General features: G+C 37.1%; 1 protein-coding gene across 4 annotated transcripts in view; it reads left to right on the top strand.

Moving 5' to 3' along the window:
- Positions 1–21531, top strand: part of TOP2B (DNA topoisomerase II beta) — a 63837-nt gene that overhangs the window by 20573 nt on the left and 21733 nt on the right. For all 4 annotated transcript variants that reach the window (XM_027638984.1, XM_027638981.1, XM_027638982.1 and 1 more), the window contains exons 4-18: positions 212–275; positions 1479–1624; positions 2014–2111; positions 3525–3737; positions 3819–3992; positions 8240–8341; positions 8424–8561; positions 10153–10291; positions 14163–14320; positions 15039–15164; positions 15902–16012; positions 16119–16224; positions 16417–16526; positions 19847–19939; positions 20034–20148. In XM_027638984.1, the coding sequence (XP_027494785.1) occupies positions 212–275; positions 1479–1624; positions 2014–2111; positions 3525–3737; positions 3819–3992; positions 8240–8341; positions 8424–8561; positions 10153–10291; positions 14163–14320; positions 15039–15164; positions 15902–16012; positions 16119–16224; positions 16417–16526; positions 19847–19939; positions 20034–20148 (1893 nt within the window). The remainder of the gene's footprint in view (positions 1–211; positions 276–1478; positions 1625–2013; positions 2112–3524; positions 3738–3818; positions 3993–8239; positions 8342–8423; positions 8562–10152; positions 10292–14162; positions 14321–15038; positions 15165–15901; positions 16013–16118; positions 16225–16416; positions 16527–19846; positions 19940–20033; positions 20149–21531) is intronic.

Below are 21531 nucleotides of genomic sequence, written 5' to 3'. Positions count from 1 at the left end.
ATTATAAGAAGGCCGAAAATATCTTCTTGCAGATACTTGGTCATATTTGTAGACTTCAGTACTAAGATACAGAATATACAAAGAGCTACCAGATTAAGAAACACCTAGACTATTGTAACTTGTGGTGGAATATGTATATAAACAGTTTTACAGACCAAGAAATTAATTATTGCTCCTCTGAAGTGTTAATCTGTGCTACTTTGTTTCATAGTAAATGCTGCTGACAATAAACAGAGGGATAAGAACATGACTTGTATTAAAATATCCATTGATCCGTAAGTAAAAGTGTGTTTTCATTTGCTTTCTCTGCCAGTGCTATTGTAATTTAGATTGGTACAAACCATTTTACTAACGAAATCAGATTTCTTTAAAACAAAATATTTTTTGAATTTTTTCCATTAGCTTCATATTTTAAGATGAAGAGGTGATTTAAAAGTGGTTAACAGTAAGTGCTACCATTCTGAATTTATAATAATTTGCTTTCCTAAACCATTCATTAATGTTTGATTGAATGAAACTTAAAACCAGAGGATCATAAAATTCATGATGAGATGAAAGCTTGGCAGTACATAACTATAGCCAGCTAGATTGCTTATAAATCTTAAATACCAACTTTGAGGTTTTGTAACACAGTTTTGCACCTCTTGAACTTCTATGTTAACCCCTTTAGCATTAGGATAAGGTTGTGTTCTGAATTAGTCAGCTGTATCACACTGAAACTTCATATTGCAAACACATCATTTCCAGTGTTTTTTGAAACTGAACACTTAGAGATAATTTCTAATGAGAAGTACTGCAGTTAAATAGATGCTGATTGGGTTCCTTTAGCAGTACCTTTTCAGTGACATTTAACTGAATAATAACCTAGTTTTCAGACCTAACCTTTAAGATAAATATGCTGAGAAGTAATTTTGCTGCTTTCATCCTGGAGTGGGAAGGAAATGGTAGTGTAAATCTGCCTGACCCATCATGATTTTGAACTCTCTAATACTCAGAAATGAAAGTTCTATGTAAGAGTTAGAAATATTAATGATGCCAGATATTGATGGATTTTGGCACCAATGCATAAAGTAAGTTACAATGTTTATCATAAATCAGAAAGAATAGTTTGAAACAAATGATAATTTGGCTGTGTCTGGATGGACTTCAATGAAACCTAAAAAGGTGCATCTCTAACTTGAGTGTCATTCTGTCACTAAACTTCAGGATCCTGTTGCAGATCGTGTTGATAGCTAAAGCTCTTCAGACAGATTTTTGGATGTTATTTTTACATTATGAAATACTGTCATGTATGGACAATTAAGCTCCTTCTTCTAAGACATCTAATAAGCACAAATGAGTGTAATTAAAGTTGTTAGAGCTGTGAGTAAATGTAGTAAGAATATGGTCTTTTGTTATATTTTTAGGTAGTTATTTAAACAGGTATGGTGAAGTCTGTTTTCAAGATTAATTTTCCCAGTGTCTTCAATATTTTATAGGGAATCAAACATTATCAGCATATGGAATAATGGAAAGGGAATACCAGTTGTGGAACACAAAGTAGAAAAAGTATATGTACCTGCTTTAATCTTTGGGCAGCTGCTAACATCCAGCAACTACGATGATGATGAGAAAAAAGTTACAGGCAAGACTATTTAATGTGCTTTGTTTTATTCAGTTAGGCTATTGTGTGCTTCTTCAGTATGCTTTCCCTTCTTAATTTTTCTCTTTCTATTCTATTTTGTAACATATGATTATTTAGTCACCATTATTAGAGTAAAAAGACTTAAAGAACATATCTAACTTTTTCTTTTTTAATACCAATATTTGCAGGCAACTTTACGTTTACATCTTTAATGCCAGCACTCGTTATTGAGTAACAAACAACATAGTTTTATATTTTAATTCTATCTATGTAAGCACTTAAACATTTGTGCTCTTGAAATGAAGGGAAAAATAAATTTAATAAGCTAGGACATGATTTATTATCCTAAATTTAAACTGACCCTAGTTTACTGAATGTTGTTTTTTCAGGTGGGCGCAATGGCTATGGTGCAAAACTTTGTAACATATTTAGTACAAAGTTTACAGTTGAAACTGCTTGCAAGGAATACAAACACAGCTTTAAGCAGGTATAGAAATGTTCAAAAATTTTTTTTTGCTGTAGTTATAAATTTAAAATTTAGCACATATATTTCAGGAATGTTTCATGAACTTAATCATTTATCATTCAGATGGATGTGTAGAGTTTGCAGGCTAGGTTAGCTCGGTCAGTGAAATTGGTATTTCTATGTATTAGAGTTTCTGGGTTAAGTAATACTTTCTTCAGAGGGTTAGGTGACTAAAAATGAAAAACAAGTTTCTGTTAAAACTAAGGTATATTCATGCACCTGTGAAAAGGAATATATTCAGTTGCAGCATTTTATAATTGCTGTTGTATAATTTGCCAAAAAATCTTTCTACTTAGCTATGCAAACATGGAAACAATTATCTGTATAATTTTGTATAGTGTTAAGAAACAGATTTTTCAGTGTTTATGTCATGAATTTCATTAGCCCTAACTTGACTTAAGTGCAAACCCCCATTTGAGCCCATTGCTCGTTGTTCACCTACAGACTAAAGGTTGAATGTAATCAGATTTATTGTATACAACTTTGAGATGACCACCTTTCTAAAAGTTTAAAGAACTTTGGTAGAGTATTAGATACCAAAGTTCCTTGGCTTTGGAGTCCTTCCCAGCTGGTAAATCCTTCTCTTTCTTTCTGGACAAAGAATTAATTTCTGGTCATGCTGTCATGTCACTACATAAATAATACATTTAATCCGTTACGCTTGTCTCTTAAAAAATGTAATATTTTCTGCTGACTGCCAAGGGCAAATTAATATTGATTTAATTTTACTTTTTGAAAATTACATGCTTTATGACTTAAAAGTGCTACATTTTCCAGTATTTTCAAAATTTTGAAAATTTAGTACAACTGAATTTTGATACATGCTGTGAGCAGACGTTCTGCTTTGATCACATAAATGTGCCCATGTTCTTAAACAGGGAACAACACAAGACTCCTGAGTCAAGTCTGGGCACCTTGGTTTTTCCAAAAGGCATGCTTTGGCAAACTGGTCAGCCACCAAGATGCTGTCTTGGAGACTACCAAGCCTCTGCACAGGGACCAAAAAGCCTCTCTGTAGAAGCATGTAGTAGATTGAAAGTGTTAAACAGATGGGTAATAAGGACTATAAAGCCAGCTCACTTGTATCTAATTTAGTAAGTTCTGGGAGAGGCTCTATTTGCATTAGAATCATGTCCACCAGTGTAGTAATACCTGCAGGTTTACAGAAACCACAGATGTGCTGTCACCTATACTTATGCTTATCTTGGTAAAACAATTAATTTTGTGTAGTGCTTTATCAGAGGAAAATTCTAAAAGAAGTTTGTGAGCTTTTTGTTTTGTAACTGTTGCAGTCCTAGCATAGTTGGAAAAGGGAACAAAGGAGGAGGATGACATATATTGTAAACTAACATTTAAACTGTTTTATTTCCAAAGACTTGGATGAACAACATGATGAAGACCTCTGAGCCCAAGATTAAGCATTTTGATGGTGATGACTATACATGCATTACATTCCAGCCAGACCTATCTAAATTTAAAATGGAAAAGCTTGATAAGGATATTGTGGCCCTCATGACAAGACGAGCGTATGATTTGGCTGGGTCGTGCAAAGGAGTCAAAGTCATGTTGAATGGCAAGAAATTACCTGTAAGAGCATAATATAAAGTATCCTGAGTGTACTGGGTATTTGATGCGAAGAGCAGTGATTGCTACCTTTGTTACCTGTAGGTAAATGGATTCCGCAGTTACGTAGATCTCTACGTTAAAGACAAGCTGGATGAAACTGGAGTCGCGCTCAAAGTTATTCACGAAGTTGTGAATGAACGGTGGGATGTGTGCCTCACTCTGAGTGAAAAGGGGTTCCAGCAAATCAGCTTTGTAAACAGTATAGCTACCACAAAGGTGAGTAGTTAGATCAAGTGGTAAAAAATGTAAATGATAAAATACGTGCTGAGGTTATGCCCGGTTCAGGGGGCGGATAAAAAATAAAACTGGGTTACTGCAAATAAACAGGTGAGAGAATCCTTTGCATGAGAGGAACTGGCAGAGCAATTGGATGGAATCAAAATACATTCACAGCAGTATTTCTACATATGCACTAGTTTTGAAAACACTACTAATCATTGTTGGTGATGTTTTATGTGAGCATACGTGGTATTGATTAAAATTAATGGAAGTAATTTATTCCTTCCTTCATTTTTAACACATTGTAGTAAGATAATTCTGAAAATAAGGTAAAAAATATACAAACCTCTTTGAGGCTACCAGTAACAAGTTTTGGAGGACAAAAATGGCTTTTGGTGTTCTTGAAAAAATGCCTATCTGTTTACTGCTTTTTGATGTATAAAATTGGCCTGAAGTGTTGAGATTTTCTTTTACCTATCTAGGTTTTCTTTGTACTTAGTAGCAATTGTAGTAGTAGGGAAATGAGACCATAGAGAAACCTTCAGTTATGATAAAGCAGCAATATGCTCAGCATACTGAAGTACAGCTTTGTGCTTCTTACATTGCCGGGGTGGTCAGGCACTGAGGCTATCGCCTGCAATCAGCTGGCATAACACTCATTTACTCCCATTTGGCATGGACCAGGTTTAGGGATCTGAGATCCACCATGGTGAAAGAAAGTCTTTCTCATTTCTGCTCTTCGCAAGTTGCACCTGATGAGTGATCTAGCAACTAGACAGTCTAGTTGTTAGATCTAGCAGATTTAACAAGCTAGATCTAACAAGAATAGAACAAGCAGTTCTAGTCTTTGGTGAGACTGCTTTTAGGAAATCCTAACTGTGAGCTTTCCAAAAGATTGGAATGATAAGAATTGGTAAACAGAACCTTGAAAACATCTTGCTCAGATCTCTTCTAAGAGAGTCAAAAGGAAATTCTGATAGTAGCACAAGTGATTCCTAAGCATCAGTGGTTACAGTGAGTGGAGTCCCCAGGCCAGCAGGTGCCTAGAAGTACCAGTGTTAGCCTTGGTAGTTGGTGATGTGTAGCCGGTGTTTTGGTGCGATATAATTTTTACTACGTAACTTCTCTTCAGTCATTTTCAGTTTAGCTGAACAAGCGTTGGGTGGTAATGGGGACAGTTTATTTCATTCTAGGATATTTACTTTCTAAGTGTGCATTTTAATTAAGTTCTTACCTGGTACTTGTTCAAAACTCTGGATGACAAATGTATCTGATAGTTGAAGGGTTACAACTTAATTTTAATTCAGTCATCTTTATGCGGCATAAAGAAGAATAAAACCATGACCTTAAAGATGAGTACAATGCTTTTATGAGGAAGCTGCCAATGTAGAGAAACTTAATTATGCTTGATACCAGGTTAAGAAAATGTGTTTGAAAAACTCCTAAGTCAAATATATTGCATACATTTATTCAAAATTTTGAATTTTACTTTTTTGGATCAATTTTCACCCCTCATGCAGTTTCACATACATTGTTATCATATATTCTCTAAGAAAATTCGTAGAAAAAACTACTGTGTGTTCTTCAAAGGTAAGTGGTGTAATTTCTAGTTTTTCCCACTCTCCTGATCCATGCCTTATGTGTGTGACTGGGTGTGGAATGTTCAGGGGCAGTGAACCACCTCACCAGCAACTGATATGCAACTACCCACTAATGAGACATAATGGCTAGAAACTAACAGTGTCAACTGCCTGTCCCCTTGTCTGCTGACAGGTGAGGAGCTCATTTCAGCTGTGTTTTGGTTATTTATCGGTGTTTGCTGAAAGCTTTTAATTTCTGTTTCTGGATAAATTTAATCCAGTCATAACTTCCCATCCATCTTTTTTAAACTTCCTATAAATTCCAAAAAAAATTTTTTTTTTTAGGTTTATTGGGTTGGTTTTTTGAGGGTTGTTTGGAAGGTCAGGCAGTGTGTTGAGGCACAGCTCTGTTGTTTGGTTCTTGTAAATTTGTTATCTTGATAAGCTCCCCATTTAATCAAAATTTTGCTACAGTAAAGCACACAGAATTTGACTTCAGGCTCTGAGGCAGCATTTGAAAGAATGTTTGTAGCTATTACAGTTGTACAAATAACCTTTAGAGGGAGACTTGTAAACTGATTAAACATAGTCTTCTCAAGTTCAGAATTTCAAATATTAGCTGTGGTAGAAATCATAGTAGAAACTTCAGTTCTTAACACAGCAATCTAATAATATTTTTAATGTGGTGTCACTGCTAACTCGAATACTGCTAATCATTTTAGCAGAAATGCTCAGCTAATACAGTTGCAGTGTCAGAGAGTAGACTTGGATGGAGGGAGAATCCCAACCTGTTAAAATTTACTGGAGTTCAGCAAGAAATTCAAGACTATTCCAGATTTCAGATTTATTCTAATAAAATAAGTACAATAGAAAACAAATGCAAAATAAATTAGTATTTTATTTGTATATTTAATTAAATTAAAACTTCAAATTCGTAATTAGTTTCTGAACTTTTCTGCCATATAAACCATCTGTCTGTCTGTAGAATTTAAATTTGGCTTGCCTCCAAATCAGTTGGGGCTGTCGGCTATTCAAGGTGATAAGAATAGAATGTATATATATAGGAGGCAGTCAAAGCTCCATTTTTAAGATTTTTAGTTGTTAGTATTTTGTTAGATGGCTTTGCATCCTGAAATATGCAAGACTGGGGTTCCAGTCACTACCTTCTGGAAAAAGAAGGTTATGCAGTCTTAGCGCTGTTTTCCCGTAGTGCAGAAGTCATAATAATCACAGGCAGCCCTCTAGATTTACAGTGTCTTGTACGGAATTGCTGTGACAGCGGGGTCACTTCTAGGCTGTTATGGTTCCATGGTGGGTACTTGTGCCACCTGCTGGTGAGAGGTTCCCAACTCCGAGCTCTGAATGTGGCTCACCCACGGCTGCACACTTTCATCATCCTGCTGTATTGCAAAGCTTGAGTTATATATAGCTTCAAAAAGATAACGTTTCCGACTTACTACTTCCAAAGTTTAAGTAAATAAATAAGTATTTCTTCCTCGGGGTCTGTTATGGTAGGGATCATGGTTAGGATCTGAAAACATTGCCTCCACCAAAAGTTTTCTTGCTCTGAAGGCTTCATTTGAAACACCTGGTTGAAAAGCCCTTAAACAAGGATAACCAGTGCTCAGGCCTCTTTCTTATAGGGTAAAAGGAAGAATTGTGACAGACCTTGTGAATGTTTCACTTTCAGCTCTTATGGTGCAACAGAGGAAGAAAAATTCTTTATATTCTTTCCTTCTTTGTTTTCATCACTGTGATGATGCAAGAAGTTGCTTATAAGCCTCTTTTTTTTTTTTTCCCCTCTGCGTTTGAGTAGTAACTGTAAGGGAGTCCAGCAGACTGCTTTTGTTTGCTAGAAGAGTGGTGGCACCATGATTATGTAGCTACAAGTTGTTGCCCCGTGGTCTCCTAAGGCCTTGGTTTGCCAGCTTATGGTTAACTGCATGCTCTATATGGATCTCTTGTTGCCTCATCAGATATGAATTTGGAACAGGTTTAGCCTCTGGTGAGTTATAAGAAGAACTGGTCATCTCCTCAAGGTTGTCTTGTTCTGTTCTTTCAAAGTTTTCTGGGTCTTGTGGTTGGCTGTTTGCAGTTTTCTCACCATTTGCCAAAGTCCCAGGCTAGGAAAGAATTATTGCATTTATGCCAAGAGTTCTGTAATACAGCTAAGAAAAGGTGAGATCACTTGTGGGAAGGAATAGGCATGGGTGCTGTATAATCTGAGGGGGTAAGCTCTTGAACATCATTTTTTAATGAACCTGGTGGGGAAAGTTTAATTTGAGGAACAAATGTGTGGGTTTTTTAGTCCAAGGTTATTTATGTGCCAGTTAAAAAGGCACATAACAGCTGTGTGGTGTTGTAGGTACCTCCCAGTACTGCAGATTAATTTAAGCAACTGCATTTGAAGTCCATCACTGTACAGTGAATGAAAGGTCTCCTTCTGTTCCATGTAACTTCTGTCATCCTCACTTGAATGAAGACTGAATGACATGAAAGAGAAACTTCAAACCAAATTTCTCTTTCTTATGATAAACTTAATGTACATGGATTTCCGAATTTAAGCATGACTACAGGAACTTAGTTAATACTGATAAAAGCTATTAGGAAATTCAATAGTTATTTTGTTGTTTTGTTTTGTTTTTTTTTTTTCTCTTCATTCAGGGTGGTAGGCATGTTGATTATGTGGTGGATCAAGTTGTGGGCAAACTGATAGAAGTGGTGAAAAAGAAGAATAAAGCTGGAGTTTCAGTCAAACCATTTCAGGCAAGTTACTTTATAAAAAAAGTATTGAAAAATATGAATGTGGGAACTTTACTGAGTAAATTGGTTTCTATGTTTTCAACAGGTGAAGAATCATATATGGGTTTTTGTTAATTGCTTGATTGAAAACCCATCATTTGATTCCCAGACGAAGGAAAACATGACATTGCAACCTAAAAGTTTTGGGTCAAAGTGCCAGCTATCTGAGAAATTTTTTAAAGCAGTAAGTAAACCTTTTTTTTCTTTCCTTTTTTTTTCCCCCCCCCCCCCGTGAAGCAGGAATTGACATACTGGATCCAAGGGTATGTATGCTCTGTAGCAGAAGGTTACTTTTAGTGCATTATGGTATTCTAGTGACATTTGCATACTATTAAAGTGGGTTGGAGGAACCTCTGGTCTTAATAGTGGAAGCAATGACTGTGTTTTGACTCTTGTCCTGGATTTAAAAGTGAGCTTGACCTGATCAGCTCATTTGTTGGAGATTCTGGTATTTATATTGATGAAATGAATGTGACTCTTAAAACCTAAACATAGTCCTTGACCAATTATTTTTGTGTTAAAATACTTTTCTGAAGTTGAGAATATTGTCTACCTTATTCTTTTGTATCAGTCCTGTTCTGTTTCACTAAGGTGAAAAGAGAGGGAGAGGATATGTCACATGTACTTGTTCTTCCAGTAATCATAGAAATGCGGAACTGGGGCTGTAGTATTAAAAGTGGTCATTATTGTTGGGCAAGAGGTTTAAATTTTTTTCTGTAGATGGGATAAGAATTTATATTCTAAATTAATATACTAGTACAAATATGTCTTAGAGGGTTTTCCTCTATTACAGTTTTATACAATGAAGTAAAGGAAGACTTCTGTTAGCCAGAACTCAATATAATGTGTCCTATTTAGGGCCAGTAGCATAAATGGAATGCCAGTAGTAAGGAGAATGGTGCTACTGCTCATACTCTTTGGTATGAAAACTCCACTTGCCGTGTGGAGTAATACAATTCTGTATTACAATTCTGGCATTCTTATAGAACTTACAGGGAAAAAAACCCACAACACAGTATCATATAACAAAATCTGAAGAGTGAATACCTGTTGTATTTCAATCAGCAGGTTCCATTTATAGTGTTTCTAATATTCCCTGAATTGAACATTGATTTCCAGATGTGTTAAATGTGCAGCAGAATCTCTGCAACAAATGCTGTATTGTGGGGGATAATGAAAAGCCAAAGCTCACAGTATTTTGTTCCACCTGTATTTTGTTTTGATGTGAAACCAAACCTAAAGCAGTTTTAGTTTAGAAAATATACTATATGCTACTTTTTCTGCAGATGTGTTTCTAAAAATGATATCCGTTTCTCAAATGGTTGATATAAAGCCTTATTCTTAAATGATTTCGATTGTCTTTCAGCCATTTCCAGTCATTTCCAAAGAAACTTTAAATGGCCATAAATATCCCATATGGTTACTTTTTGCTATCAAGTCCAGGAAACAGGTGCTTTAGAAACTAAAATGTCTCAGCACATCGACCACACAACATAAGACAACCTCTTGTTAATTCTCAAACCTCCTTTCCTCTTTCTACCAGTTATATAAGGGGTGGAAAAGGATGCTCTGTGTGTGATGTGTTTTGGTTGCATGTGCTTAAAATGCTAAAGAGTAAGGTATATGTTAATTCCTTGGCTTTCATATATTGCAGGTTTTAAAATTTAGAGAGCTTTGAGAAGCAGTGTTAGATCAGTGACTTAAAATTGAGATGTAAGAATCTGCTATGCGAAGCTTTATTTTTCTCATCCACAATTCTGATTTGTTACTCATAGGCCTCTAACTGTGGTATCATAGAGAGTATTTTGAATTGGGTCAAATTTAAGGCACAGACTCAGCTGAACAAGAAATGTTCATCAGTGAAACACAGTAAAATCAAGGGCATTCCGAAACTGGATGATGCTAATGATGCTGGTAAGACCACTTATTTTTAATTTCTTTAATGTTTCATAAATTTTTCACAAACATGATAATTTTAAACCTGACTTTATTTTTCATCCTTAGAGATTTTTTTAATAAAAGTCTTTCTAGTTTTCTAAACTTTCTGGAGGTAGAATTTAAAACGTGATGGTGAGTTTGATATCAGGAACACTGTCCTCTCTAGAGCAGAGATTTAATAACACTCAACAAAAGCAGCAGTCTAGTTTGATACTGGAAGAGTGTGTATATTCTAATTGTGGTTTCCTGCTAAATTTTGTGTATTCTGTTTTGAAGGTTTTCTTGATCTTTCTAATGTAAAAATATCAGAATTATTATAGGGCCACAAGCTATAGGAAGTAGATCACATAGTGTGCCCACCTGAGGGAATGGTTCAAAAGACTTTTTTCATAATACTTTAAATGCCATTAGGTTCCTGTCTGGGAATATAGGGCAAACTGGCAATCTCTGCTGGCTTGCTTCTTCAGCATAGATAGGGATCAGGATCAGCTGGCAGTCTTTGTGCCAATAGCAATGGGAGTTGTTCTGGAGTTATTTGAGGGGCACATATGGCTAAAGAGCTTGAAATGTTGCCATTCTTTGTTAATGTTATTTAATTTTTAACACATCCTTACATTAAACAAAGATAGAGAAATTGCAATGAAGTCAGTGGGTGGGCTGAGTAGGTAAAAGCATGTAAGACTGGTAAAGAAGCTCAATGAGATGATGAGACCTGTTTGATTTTCTTCCTTTTTTGATTACTTGGTATTGATTTTTTTTTATTTGTTTTCTTCGCTATTTTATTACTTTTCCTGTTATTCAGATGTCATATTTTGCCTCAAAAGTTGGTAATCATGTCTCCTTTAACTAGTGTTTTGTTTGTGGAATTGGCATTCCCTAATCAGATGTAAGTTCCTGGTGTTTTTCTTCTGTAGAAGATTGTGTGCTTGGAGAAATTATATATTTTATGGATATTAAGCCTAATGCTCCTAAATCATATAATGAATGATTTTGGACACACTTTCTTCATAGGATTTTTTAACTCTCCTTGGAGACCAACCTTCAAAATCACTTCTTACGCAGTTTTTTAATGGGGGGACCCTGAAACTTCCTCAACTAAGCAGGCATGTAGGGATTCATTTGGGCTCAACACTGATGCCTAAAGCTTTGCATGTCTTGAATCCCTGTTACCCAAGTATTTCTCTGCTGCCTAGTTCTATGGGGAGTGGGAACTCTGCATCTCCCAGGGAGGCTTACCCAGGTATTGGTTTTTTGAAGATCTGGAACATACTACGTTTCTCACATTGAAGGCATTGCATGTTTGGGGTGGACACTCAAGAGAGGCAGAGAGGCTTTCAGTTTCTGAGTACAATGTGTATTGTCATATGCAGGCTTTGCCTGACTTTCTGAAGTGTTATCTATACTGGAAGAGGTGTTTTAAATTACAGGATCACTAATAATACATTTAGTAAAAAGTTCTTTAGTAATTTCTTTTTAAAGAGTGAAGGTATCATATGGATCATCTGTTTATTCTTGAAAAGGAATATTTTGTTCTTTTTGCACAATCAAAAATAATCAGGATCTTTGATTTCTGCTTTCGTAGAGAAAGGGAAGGCAGAAGGTGATATGAAAGAGTGACTCCTTCAGTGTGGCTGAGGGGGTTGATCTGCTCTTGAGAACTTCTCTCAATGAACTTCAGTTGTTGATGGCACCTAACTGATGATGTTTCTTAGCATAAAGGGGAAAAAGAAGTACCAGTACCATGGAAATTCTTTAATGAGTACACAGGCAAAAAACATTGTAGAACTATCAATCTTTGCCTTAATGGAAAGGATTGTGGTAAAAGGACAAGGAGTAATGGGTTCAGCCTGGAAGAGGGGAAATTTAGATTAGATGTACAGAATAAATTCTTTACTGTGACACTGGTGAGACAGTGGAACAGGTTGCCCAGAGAAGTAGTGGATGTCCCATCCCTGGAAGTGTCACTGTTGGATGAAGCTCTGAGCAACCTTATCTAGTGAAAGGTGTCCCTGCCCATGGCAGGGGGCTTGGAATTAGATGATCTCTGAGATCCCTTCCAACCCAAACCATTCTGTGATTCCATGACTGGGGGATTCTAAGGCTCAGGTGAATTAAGGGCTGTATATCCTCTTTCTGTGTGTGAGAAGCAGATCAGTATTTCTAGGTCCAAAAAAGTCAACTTTTCTATGTGAATATTGCCTAAGAATGTGCACGACTGTGAGTATATTGTGGAGAGTTATAAATCATCTTTTCAAAAGAATTTCAGACCTCCCAGTAAGATGGAGAAAAGGTTTAAATGATACATGAAGATAGAGATTGTTTCAAGACATTCCTAGGTGTCACTGTAGCCTGGGAGCAAAATCCAGTGTGTTGTAGTTGATGTATTTGTTAATGCATAAGAATAGGAGAGAGATGTATCTGTGCAGTGATGTAGTTGCTGTAGATTTCTTCCCCCACTGTAAAGAATGAGTCCTATACCTGGTCATTCTTGCTTTTTTGTGATCTTGATGAGGTATGCATAGTTCTGTGGCTTGTTGGAGGTGGATTAGGAGGATTACCTAATCTGCTGAAGCATAAGAGCATTTTTTTGAACCTACTGGTTGATATAGTTCTTTGAGTTCTTTAGAGCCATGCTCAGGAAAATACCTGGCACATTGTATTTCCACGAAATTAATTGCTAATGATTGCATCCATTTCAGAGGGAAGTCCTCCTGGATTACATTCAGATGTGTCTTCTGCAGTTCACTTAGGGAAAAATATTGGCTGTCTTATATTCTGAAACAACAGAGTAGTATTATTCTTGGTATTTGGAGTCCACTTTGTTGACAGGTAGTTACTGACAGTGTGAATAGCTGCCTAATTTAGATTCTATTAGGCCAAACTTCTTGATTCAGAAAACCAAAGATGTTGAATGTAAATTCTGTGTAATAGGAAGTATGGGGTGGGTTTTACCTACCAGGTAAAAGCAAATCACAGCACCTATTTTAAATTCCTATTTTAAAATTTACCTTAGCAATAGGGGAGACTTAACCAGCTTGAAGTTTTTTGTTGTCTTTCCTACCGCTTAGCCTTGATAAAATAGCAAAACTTCTTAATGAGCACTTGCAGCCTTGCAAAAGGATAGATTCCTTTTTTCAACCTGCTTGTTATTTGGAACATCTATTCCACTACTGCAGTTGCAATAAACAGAACATAAATGTCATTCCAGTTTTGAATATATTGGGCATACAGGCACCAAAATACAGTGTGTCTTGTAGAGTCAAAATTACACTGTTAGTGAAGATTTATTTTTCTGTTCAAGAAATTTGTGAGATATAATATGTGCAAATGTTCTCATCTTTTGAGCTTTTCTGTCAAGTTTTTCTTACAGTTGTCTGGCTTCAGCTGATGGACAATAAAAAGGGATACCCACAAAAATGATTTAATAAATTACTTTTTAAAATGTACTGTGAGGAAAGGGGAAATACAGAATGGGAAATATCTCCTGTATGTAACTCAGACATGCACACAATGCATGTGTGTAAGAAATTTGCAGCTGGAAAAAAGAAATGGTAAAGGTACAGAAGCAATTGGGCTTTTTTTGTGCAGACACGTAGGGACCATTGCATAAGATGTGCCACCATTACATCCCATTTTGTCTATTTTGCTCCTTCTCCATAGAAATCCGTAATGTACTGCTAAGGGCAAGGATATTCGCTCTTGTTGTGCAGTGTTAGTGGTATGGAGGGCCATCCCTAAAAATAGAAATTCAATGTATTTAAATGAGGAGAAGGAAGAATTCAGTTGTATTTCTTTTATTTGAGTTACACTTTCTGGTTTTTTTGCCTTCCTTCTTCCTGGCCTGCAGGTGGCAAACATTCCTTGGACTGCACGTTAATATTGACAGAAGGAGACTCGGCCAAATCTTTAGCAGTCTCTGGCTTAGGTGTTATTGGTAGAGACAGATATGGAGTGTTCCCACTCAGGGGCAAAATTCTCAATGTTCGAGAAGCTTCTCACAAACAGGTATGCAGTTTTTTCCTCTCCTTTTGGTGGCAAATGGATGTCTTGTGTTTATTTTTGATTTCTAGATTTACATCCTCATATTTGAATTTTTATTTTTTCACGAAAATTTTGTGGCTGAGATTTCGTAAAGTACCAGCTACTTTAAAGCCTGGGATAAGCCTGGAAATACTAAGTGTAGTAATGCAGTACTGGGATGATAAAGTTAATTTTTTCACAAGTGGAAGGAAATTTTGCTATGATTCATATTAATATTTCACATGAATATTTAAAAACCCTAAAATTTTTTATGCTCTCTATTGCCATGTGATTTTATTGGCTCACAACCTGAGTGCAGCAGTGTTTCCCCATCTCATTATTTCTGCTGCCCTCCATAATTTGTCTGCAATAAGAGATGTGTTGCATATGCCCACAGAAACAGTGGAAAGAGAAGTTAGCTCTGTGAGATGACTTTTTGTTAAGCATGCAGTTTTCTTCTTGCTTTCCTGACCCAAAGTGCTCTGCCCATAGAGGAGAAAGAGTGTGGTGCAGTCTTGAGAATTTGCATGTACAGAAGAAATATTTACAAGTGCAAAGGCTGCAAGGGGCTGGGCATAAAAGGGTTATGAAGTTGAGGCTGGGATGCATTGAAAAAGAAACTCTCAAGCCCACCTGAAAAAGACTGGGATGTTTCTAAATTTCTGCTTTTTACATTGACTTCAAAAATAACTTTTTTATACAGATCATGGAAAACGCAGAAATCAACAATATCATCAAAATAGTTGGACTACAATACAAGAAAAGCTATGAAGATCCAGAATCTCTGAAAAGCTTGAGATATGGAAAAATTATGATTATGACAGATCAAGTAAGTCTGAAATTCAGAGGTTTTAATATACAGAGCTTCTTATGGTATGTCTTGCTGCAATTTCACAGGTTATGTTTTTGTGCATTACAACCTGTCCCAGCTATGACAGTATGGATGCATTCAGGGGGAATCCCTAATGTATGAGGTTTCTTTACAGGATTAATTTATCTGTGGTGTTGTTTTGGTTACTCCAAAGGAACAACTGGCCTTTGTTGCACAAAATAGTAGAGAAGGCAAAGTAATAATAAAAACATACTTTTGATAACTCAACAATAGGTTGAAAGTAAGGACAAAAGGGAACAGTAGATGAGGTGGTATTGCTAGCAAGTCAGGTAGAGACAAGAACAAAGGCAATTATTGTTGGATAATCTCATGATTGAAACTGTCAAGCATCTTTCCACCAATGAGAACTGTGGGCCAGGCTTGACTGCCTTCCACAAAAATTCAGCTCTCTGGTGGCTGGGAGAGCTGTGTAGCTCTCCATGAAAACATCACACAGGCAGAGAATCTTTGAACTGCAACCATGCACTTAGCTTGGAAGAGCTTATTATTAGCTTGGGGATAGTGCTATTCACAGGTGGTCCATTTTGGAATACAAATTAAAACTAGCTGTACCCTTCTATACTTTCTATCAACAGATATTGTTTTGATGTATCCAGGCCAGTGAGTGGGTTTTTGGTGGTTTTGGAAATCTGATGTTTGAAAAGGTTGCCTCATGTTTTCATGTTCTCACTTAGGATCAGGATGGATCTCACATAAAGGGCTTGTTGATTAATTTTATTCATCACAATTGGCCATCACTGTTGAAACATGGTTTTCTTGAGGAATTCATCACCCCTATTGTGAAGGTACAGATTCTGTTATTGAGATTTTATGGTTTTCTTACAGTGCAACAGAAAAGTTGATTTTTTTTTTTGTTTGCTTGTTTTGTTTGTTTTGTTTTGTTTTTTAAAGGCAAGCAAAAATAAGCAAGAACTCTCATTCTATAGTATCCCTGAATTTGATGAGTGGAAAAAGCATATGGAGAATCATAAAGCATGGAAGATAAAATACTACAAAGGTTTGTTTAAAAACAAATAAGTGAACCCTATTGATAAATAATAATAAGTGGGTGCTATGAAGTTTTATTTGTAGCTGTTTTCATGATAGAATCTTATGTAATGATTTTATAATATTCCCAGTAAAATTAATGGGGTAAGATAATAAAACTTAAATTTTTAATATTGAGTAACAATTTCTTTTTACTGTACAGGGTTGGGTACCAGCACTGCAAAAGAAGCAAAAGAATATTTTGCTGACATGGAAAGACATAGGATCTTATTTCGGTATGCTGGTCCTGAGGATGATGCTGCCATTACACTGGTAAGAAAGTGCTTCTGTATATGATATGTTTTAGTTTCCATTGTTTGCTGAAAATGGCACATGAGAAAGACCTTGAAGGGTCGTTATGGTTTTTGGAGTACCCGAAAAAAGTACTTCTAGGAGAGAAAGAATCTTTTGGAAAATATTTTAAATTTTGGAATAAGCTTTATCCATGCTACAAAATCAACTCTACCTTCTGCTTTTAGCTTTGACAGTTTTGTGTAATGTCGATTTCAAGAAATGTTACCGTCAGACTTGCTTTTAAAGGCAGAACATGCAAAAAAGTACTCTATGTAAGAAAATAGAGCCCAGACAAATTACGTTTCACATCTACTTAGGCATCCTTATTTTATTTCTGAGCACATAAGATCAGGTAAATATTATTTATTAATTGAAGATATATCACCACGGCATATGTGTATTCATGCATGTGCTCTACATATTTGGATTTGCAATCTTGTACATAGTTGAGTACGGGAAAGCACTTGTGTTTCAAAGAAAGTTTGTGGAAGGACAAAGGATGAAGCGTCTGGAACGAAGCTGCTTTTTCAAGAAGTATTTCAACTTTTATCTGCTTTAATTTGCTATTTTAATCGTAGGTTGTATTAGAGAGAAAAAAAAAGGTAGGAGAGAAAAAGAAAAAAATGGAAAAATACCCATCTTAGACAAAACAACTCTTTTCTTATACCATGGATGCTGTAAAATGTGTGTTTTTACTAATAGAATTCTGATCTCTATGTCTGCCAGTAGACCTCCCTACAGGCTGATACCTGAGGCCATGTAACCTGTTACTGCTGATCCTTGCTGTTGTCTAAAATGGTATTCTGTGAATTCAGGATGAAGCTGGTCATCCTTGTTACACCTGGACAGCTATGACCAGTACTGGAGCTGTTAGCAGAAGCTTCACTTCTATTTCTACCCACGTTTCTTCTGCTGATAGCTGTAATCCCAGCCCCAAGATTACCTCTGGGCATAGGTGGTGTAAGATTATGGGCCCTGCCAGGCCTCATGATAGCTGTAATCTAGGAAAGCAAAAGTTATTTCACATAGCAAATTTGTCAGCATTCTGAAGAAGTCTTTTGCTAGCCCAGGAGGTATTAAAATATCAGTTTTAAGGGGAGACAGAAAAAAACCCTCCTTATTCTATTCAAGAATAAACATTTGAGAACAGTTTTTATTCAAACTCTTAATTCTATTAATTCTATTAAAATAATTTTTATGCTGATACAGCTCTTGGTCATTTTTCACTTCAGTGGTCTGGAAAAGGTATAAATAAACTGAAAGGAGACAGAAGAAAATTGTAAGAATTTAGTAATGTGTTTTTACTAAAGCCTAGTCTTAAGCCTTCATATGTCTGACATTGTGAATTACCAAGCTTTGGTCACAAATGAAGTCAGTCTGATGCAAATCAGGATGATATCACTTAGTCCCTTTCTCAGAGACTAAATTACTAAGGCTTAATATTTATTATGTAATATCATGGTCTCCAAGGAAATGAAACTACTCATTGAGCTCTTTTGGAGTGCTCCAGTTAGAGTCCTTTGAAAAAGATAGTGCTGATGACTATCTTCTTATGCAGCACAGTGGTTGAAATCAGGACATGATGGAGTCTCTGTATGTTGTTCTCTGAGGAAAAAGAGGCAGTACTTCAGCAACTCACAAAGTTTTCCTAAAGTAGTCGAAACCTTTCTTAAATCACTGTAAGACCGCAACACCTGAGCTACGAGCTCACTTGGAGGGGTTTTACTTTAAAAATATATAAGGCTTCAAAAATCCACTTGCCAGATCTATTGAAGAGCCTTCAGTTCTTTTAAAACCCTTAAGAGAGAGCACAAAAGAGAAAAGCTGCACATGTTTCCTCACAAGGTACTCTTACTGGTAAACTTTAGAAAATAGGAGTACTTGGCAAAAGTTTAAAGGGTAGCATTCAACCAAAACAAAGCATTCCACAAAGCCTTGACTTAGCACATGCTAACCCATGCAGGTTAGCAAAATCCAGCCCATCTGGTCTCAAGCTACTCAAAATGTTAAGAAAGGAGATTAGGAGAAGAAGAAGTAAAGAAAGAGAGAAAAAGAGAAAATTACAGCTACTGTCCAGAGTCCTGTGCAAGTCCAGTGTCCAGGTGGCAGGGTCGGAACAAGCACGGAGAGCACTTGTTGCTGCTTTTATGAGCTTTGGGGCCCCTGTGACCACACCCCACACCCCCAGGTGGGACTTGCGGCCCACTGGCCACTCTGGAGCTCTGATCAGGGTGAGGGGCAGTGTTCCCAGTGTGTTTTCCATTCTGGAGCTGGGTTAGGGGCTCCAGGGGGTGTGGTGGAAGGCACTGCTCTCAGCATGTTCTTGGTTCTGAGGCTGGGTTAGGGAGAAAAGGGGCCGTGGTGAAGGCTCCCGGCCTGTATTTGGCTGACGCTGCTCCAGGGTGTCCCGGGGTGGCTGGCAGGGACTGAGATATGGGATGGGCCATTATCTCACTTCCATGAAATTTGATCTGTCCCTTCCCTGCCACACCCCCTGCCTTGAGCTGATCTGAACCAATAATTAATATAACAATCCAGTGTCTCGCAACCACATACACAGTTTCTGTGTGTTCTTGTACTCTTTTGGAGAAGAAACTCTCTGAAGGGGAACTCTGTTTCTCTGACATGACAGAGTCAGAACATTCCTGTGTCCTTTCGTAGGGTGGTTGCTTAAAAGTGACACCTTGTCATCATGAAGGCTGAGGCCTTCAGTTAGCTGGCCTAAACTCAGTCTTTTCATGCAGTTTTGATTTTGTCAACTTGTCAATTTTCTTAAGAGGACTAGGAATGCCTATTCAGGAACAACTACAAGTTATTGGCATTCTGTGGCTCCAGGGCATGGAGAGGACAAGAAGAGTAGGGTATTTTTTCTAATACCTTCAGTTGATTTTCTTCATAAGAGATGGTTATATTTCAGTCTAAATGATGAACCGAACCTTAAAGCTCTGTGGGGAAAGACCTTCAAACATGTATCAAAGGAGAACTCTGATGTGAAGAGGGGAAGAAGAATGATAAGATTTGTCCAAATGTGTGCAAATTTCAGGAAAGTAATATAAATTTAAATTGCAATCTGCAAAAGATCTGTCAGTTCAAAAACACTGCGCAAAAATGTGTGAAAAGTCATGTACTGGTACTGCTTCTTAAATGTAAACATTAGTTATATGGATTAGCTTGTCCAAATAAGCTTTATTGAATACTCAATCAGATAGTGCAATATAATTAAAATTCTGACTGAAGTAACATACATTTACACAAACATTTATATTGCTGATAATTTAGTGTATTTGGAATCTTTTCAGGCCTTCAGTAAGAAGAAGATTGATGACCGAAAAGAATGGTTAACAAATTTCATGGAAGACAGACGACAGCGTCGGCTACATGGCCTTCCCGAGGTGAGTCCTAAATAACAGTAATAAATCTGCAGGGTGAGATTTAAATGTAATGTAGTTTTTGTATTGAATGAATAATGTATGTGGTTTTTTTCAGCAATTTTTATATGGCACAGCAACAAAACATTTGACTTACAATGATTTCATTAACAAGGAGTTGATCCTTTTCTCAAATTCAGACAACGAGAGATCTATCCCTTCCCTTGTTGATGGTAAGCTGGTAATTCCTTATGATTTGTTATAACATTCCTCTTTATTGATGATTTTTAAAGCTGTGATTTTTACTGGAATCAATGCATTCAAGTAGAGAATATGAGAACTTCTATATATTGGTTATCATTTCATATCAATGGTATCCTGGGGTGCATTAGGAAGATCATTGCCAGAAGGGCAAGGGGTATGATCCTGGCCCTCTACTCAGCCCTAGTGAGGCCACATCTGGAGAGCTGTGTCCAGTTCTGGGCCCCTCAATATGTGTTGCTCATGGAGCTGATCCAGTGGAGGGCAGCAAAGATGAATAAGAGACTGGAGCATCTCTTATGAGGAAAGGCTGAGGGAGCTGGACCAGTTCAGTCTTGAGAACAGACAACTAAGAGGGGACCTTATCAATATCTATAACTATCTGAAGGGAGTGTGTCAAGAGGATGGATCCAGGCTCTTCTTGATGGTGCCAAGCAATAGGACAAGAGACAATGGGAAGAAACTGATGCTCAGGAAGTTCCACCTGAACACGAGGAAGAACTTCTTTATTGTGCAGGTGACCGAGCACTGGAACAGGTTGCCCAGAGTAGTTGTGGAGTCTCCCTCACTGGAGATATTCAGGAACTGTCTGGATGCAATCCTGTGCAATGTGCTCTAGGATGACCCTGCTTGAGCAGGAGAGTTGGATCAGATGACCCCACTGTGGTGCTTTCCAACCTGACCCGTTCTGTGATTTATGTGCTAATTGCTGTATTTCTTCAGTGGGGAAGTTTAAGCTGTTTCAGCCTTTTTATGTAACCAGACCTATTCACCAGACTCTACAAGTTTTGTTTCTAGTCAAATCATCAGAGAAAGCTGGTCTTTTAAGTGCTAATAATAATCTAAATTCAAGACAGCAGCTGAATGCAGATAAAGATGCAAATGTTTTCTCCCTTCAGTCTTACACCACAAGCAGTGATCTAGTGTTTACTGACCTGTAATCTTGCTAGGGTTCTGTCAATCAGGTTTACTAACTCTCCCCTTGCAATAGCATGGACATTAAAAGAAGCAGCTTCACTACACTACACTAGAGCTTCATTTGTAAAACTATCTGCAGATAGTGTGAGCTGGAATTTCCATCCATGTGATTGTCCATATGCATAGGCTTACTAACGTCAGAATAAAGGCCTTGAGGTTTCATGGGGGCAGTAGGGGTGGGGGGAGCACATTTATCTCCACTTTCCAGTATATTTTTTACAGTGGAGGTGGTCAGCCTTCTTGACACTATAGACCCATACCAAAATATTCATGCAGCAACAGCTTTTTGTATTTTAGATGAGAGAGTGAGATAGTTCACAGGGGGATAGGGTCAGTAGCTTCCTGGCAGAATGGATCCTCAGCTTTGCTGCAGAATG

Source organism: Corapipo altera, unplaced genomic scaffold, assembly GCF_003945725.1.
Source record: "Corapipo altera isolate COAL_440 unplaced genomic scaffold, ASM394572v1 44, whole genome shotgun sequence".
In the NCBI taxonomy this organism is placed as follows: Eukaryota; Metazoa; Chordata; class Aves; order Passeriformes; family Pipridae; genus Corapipo; species Corapipo altera.
Note: the sequence above shows the minus strand (reverse complement) of the source record. Positions and strands in the feature narration are given on the sequence as shown.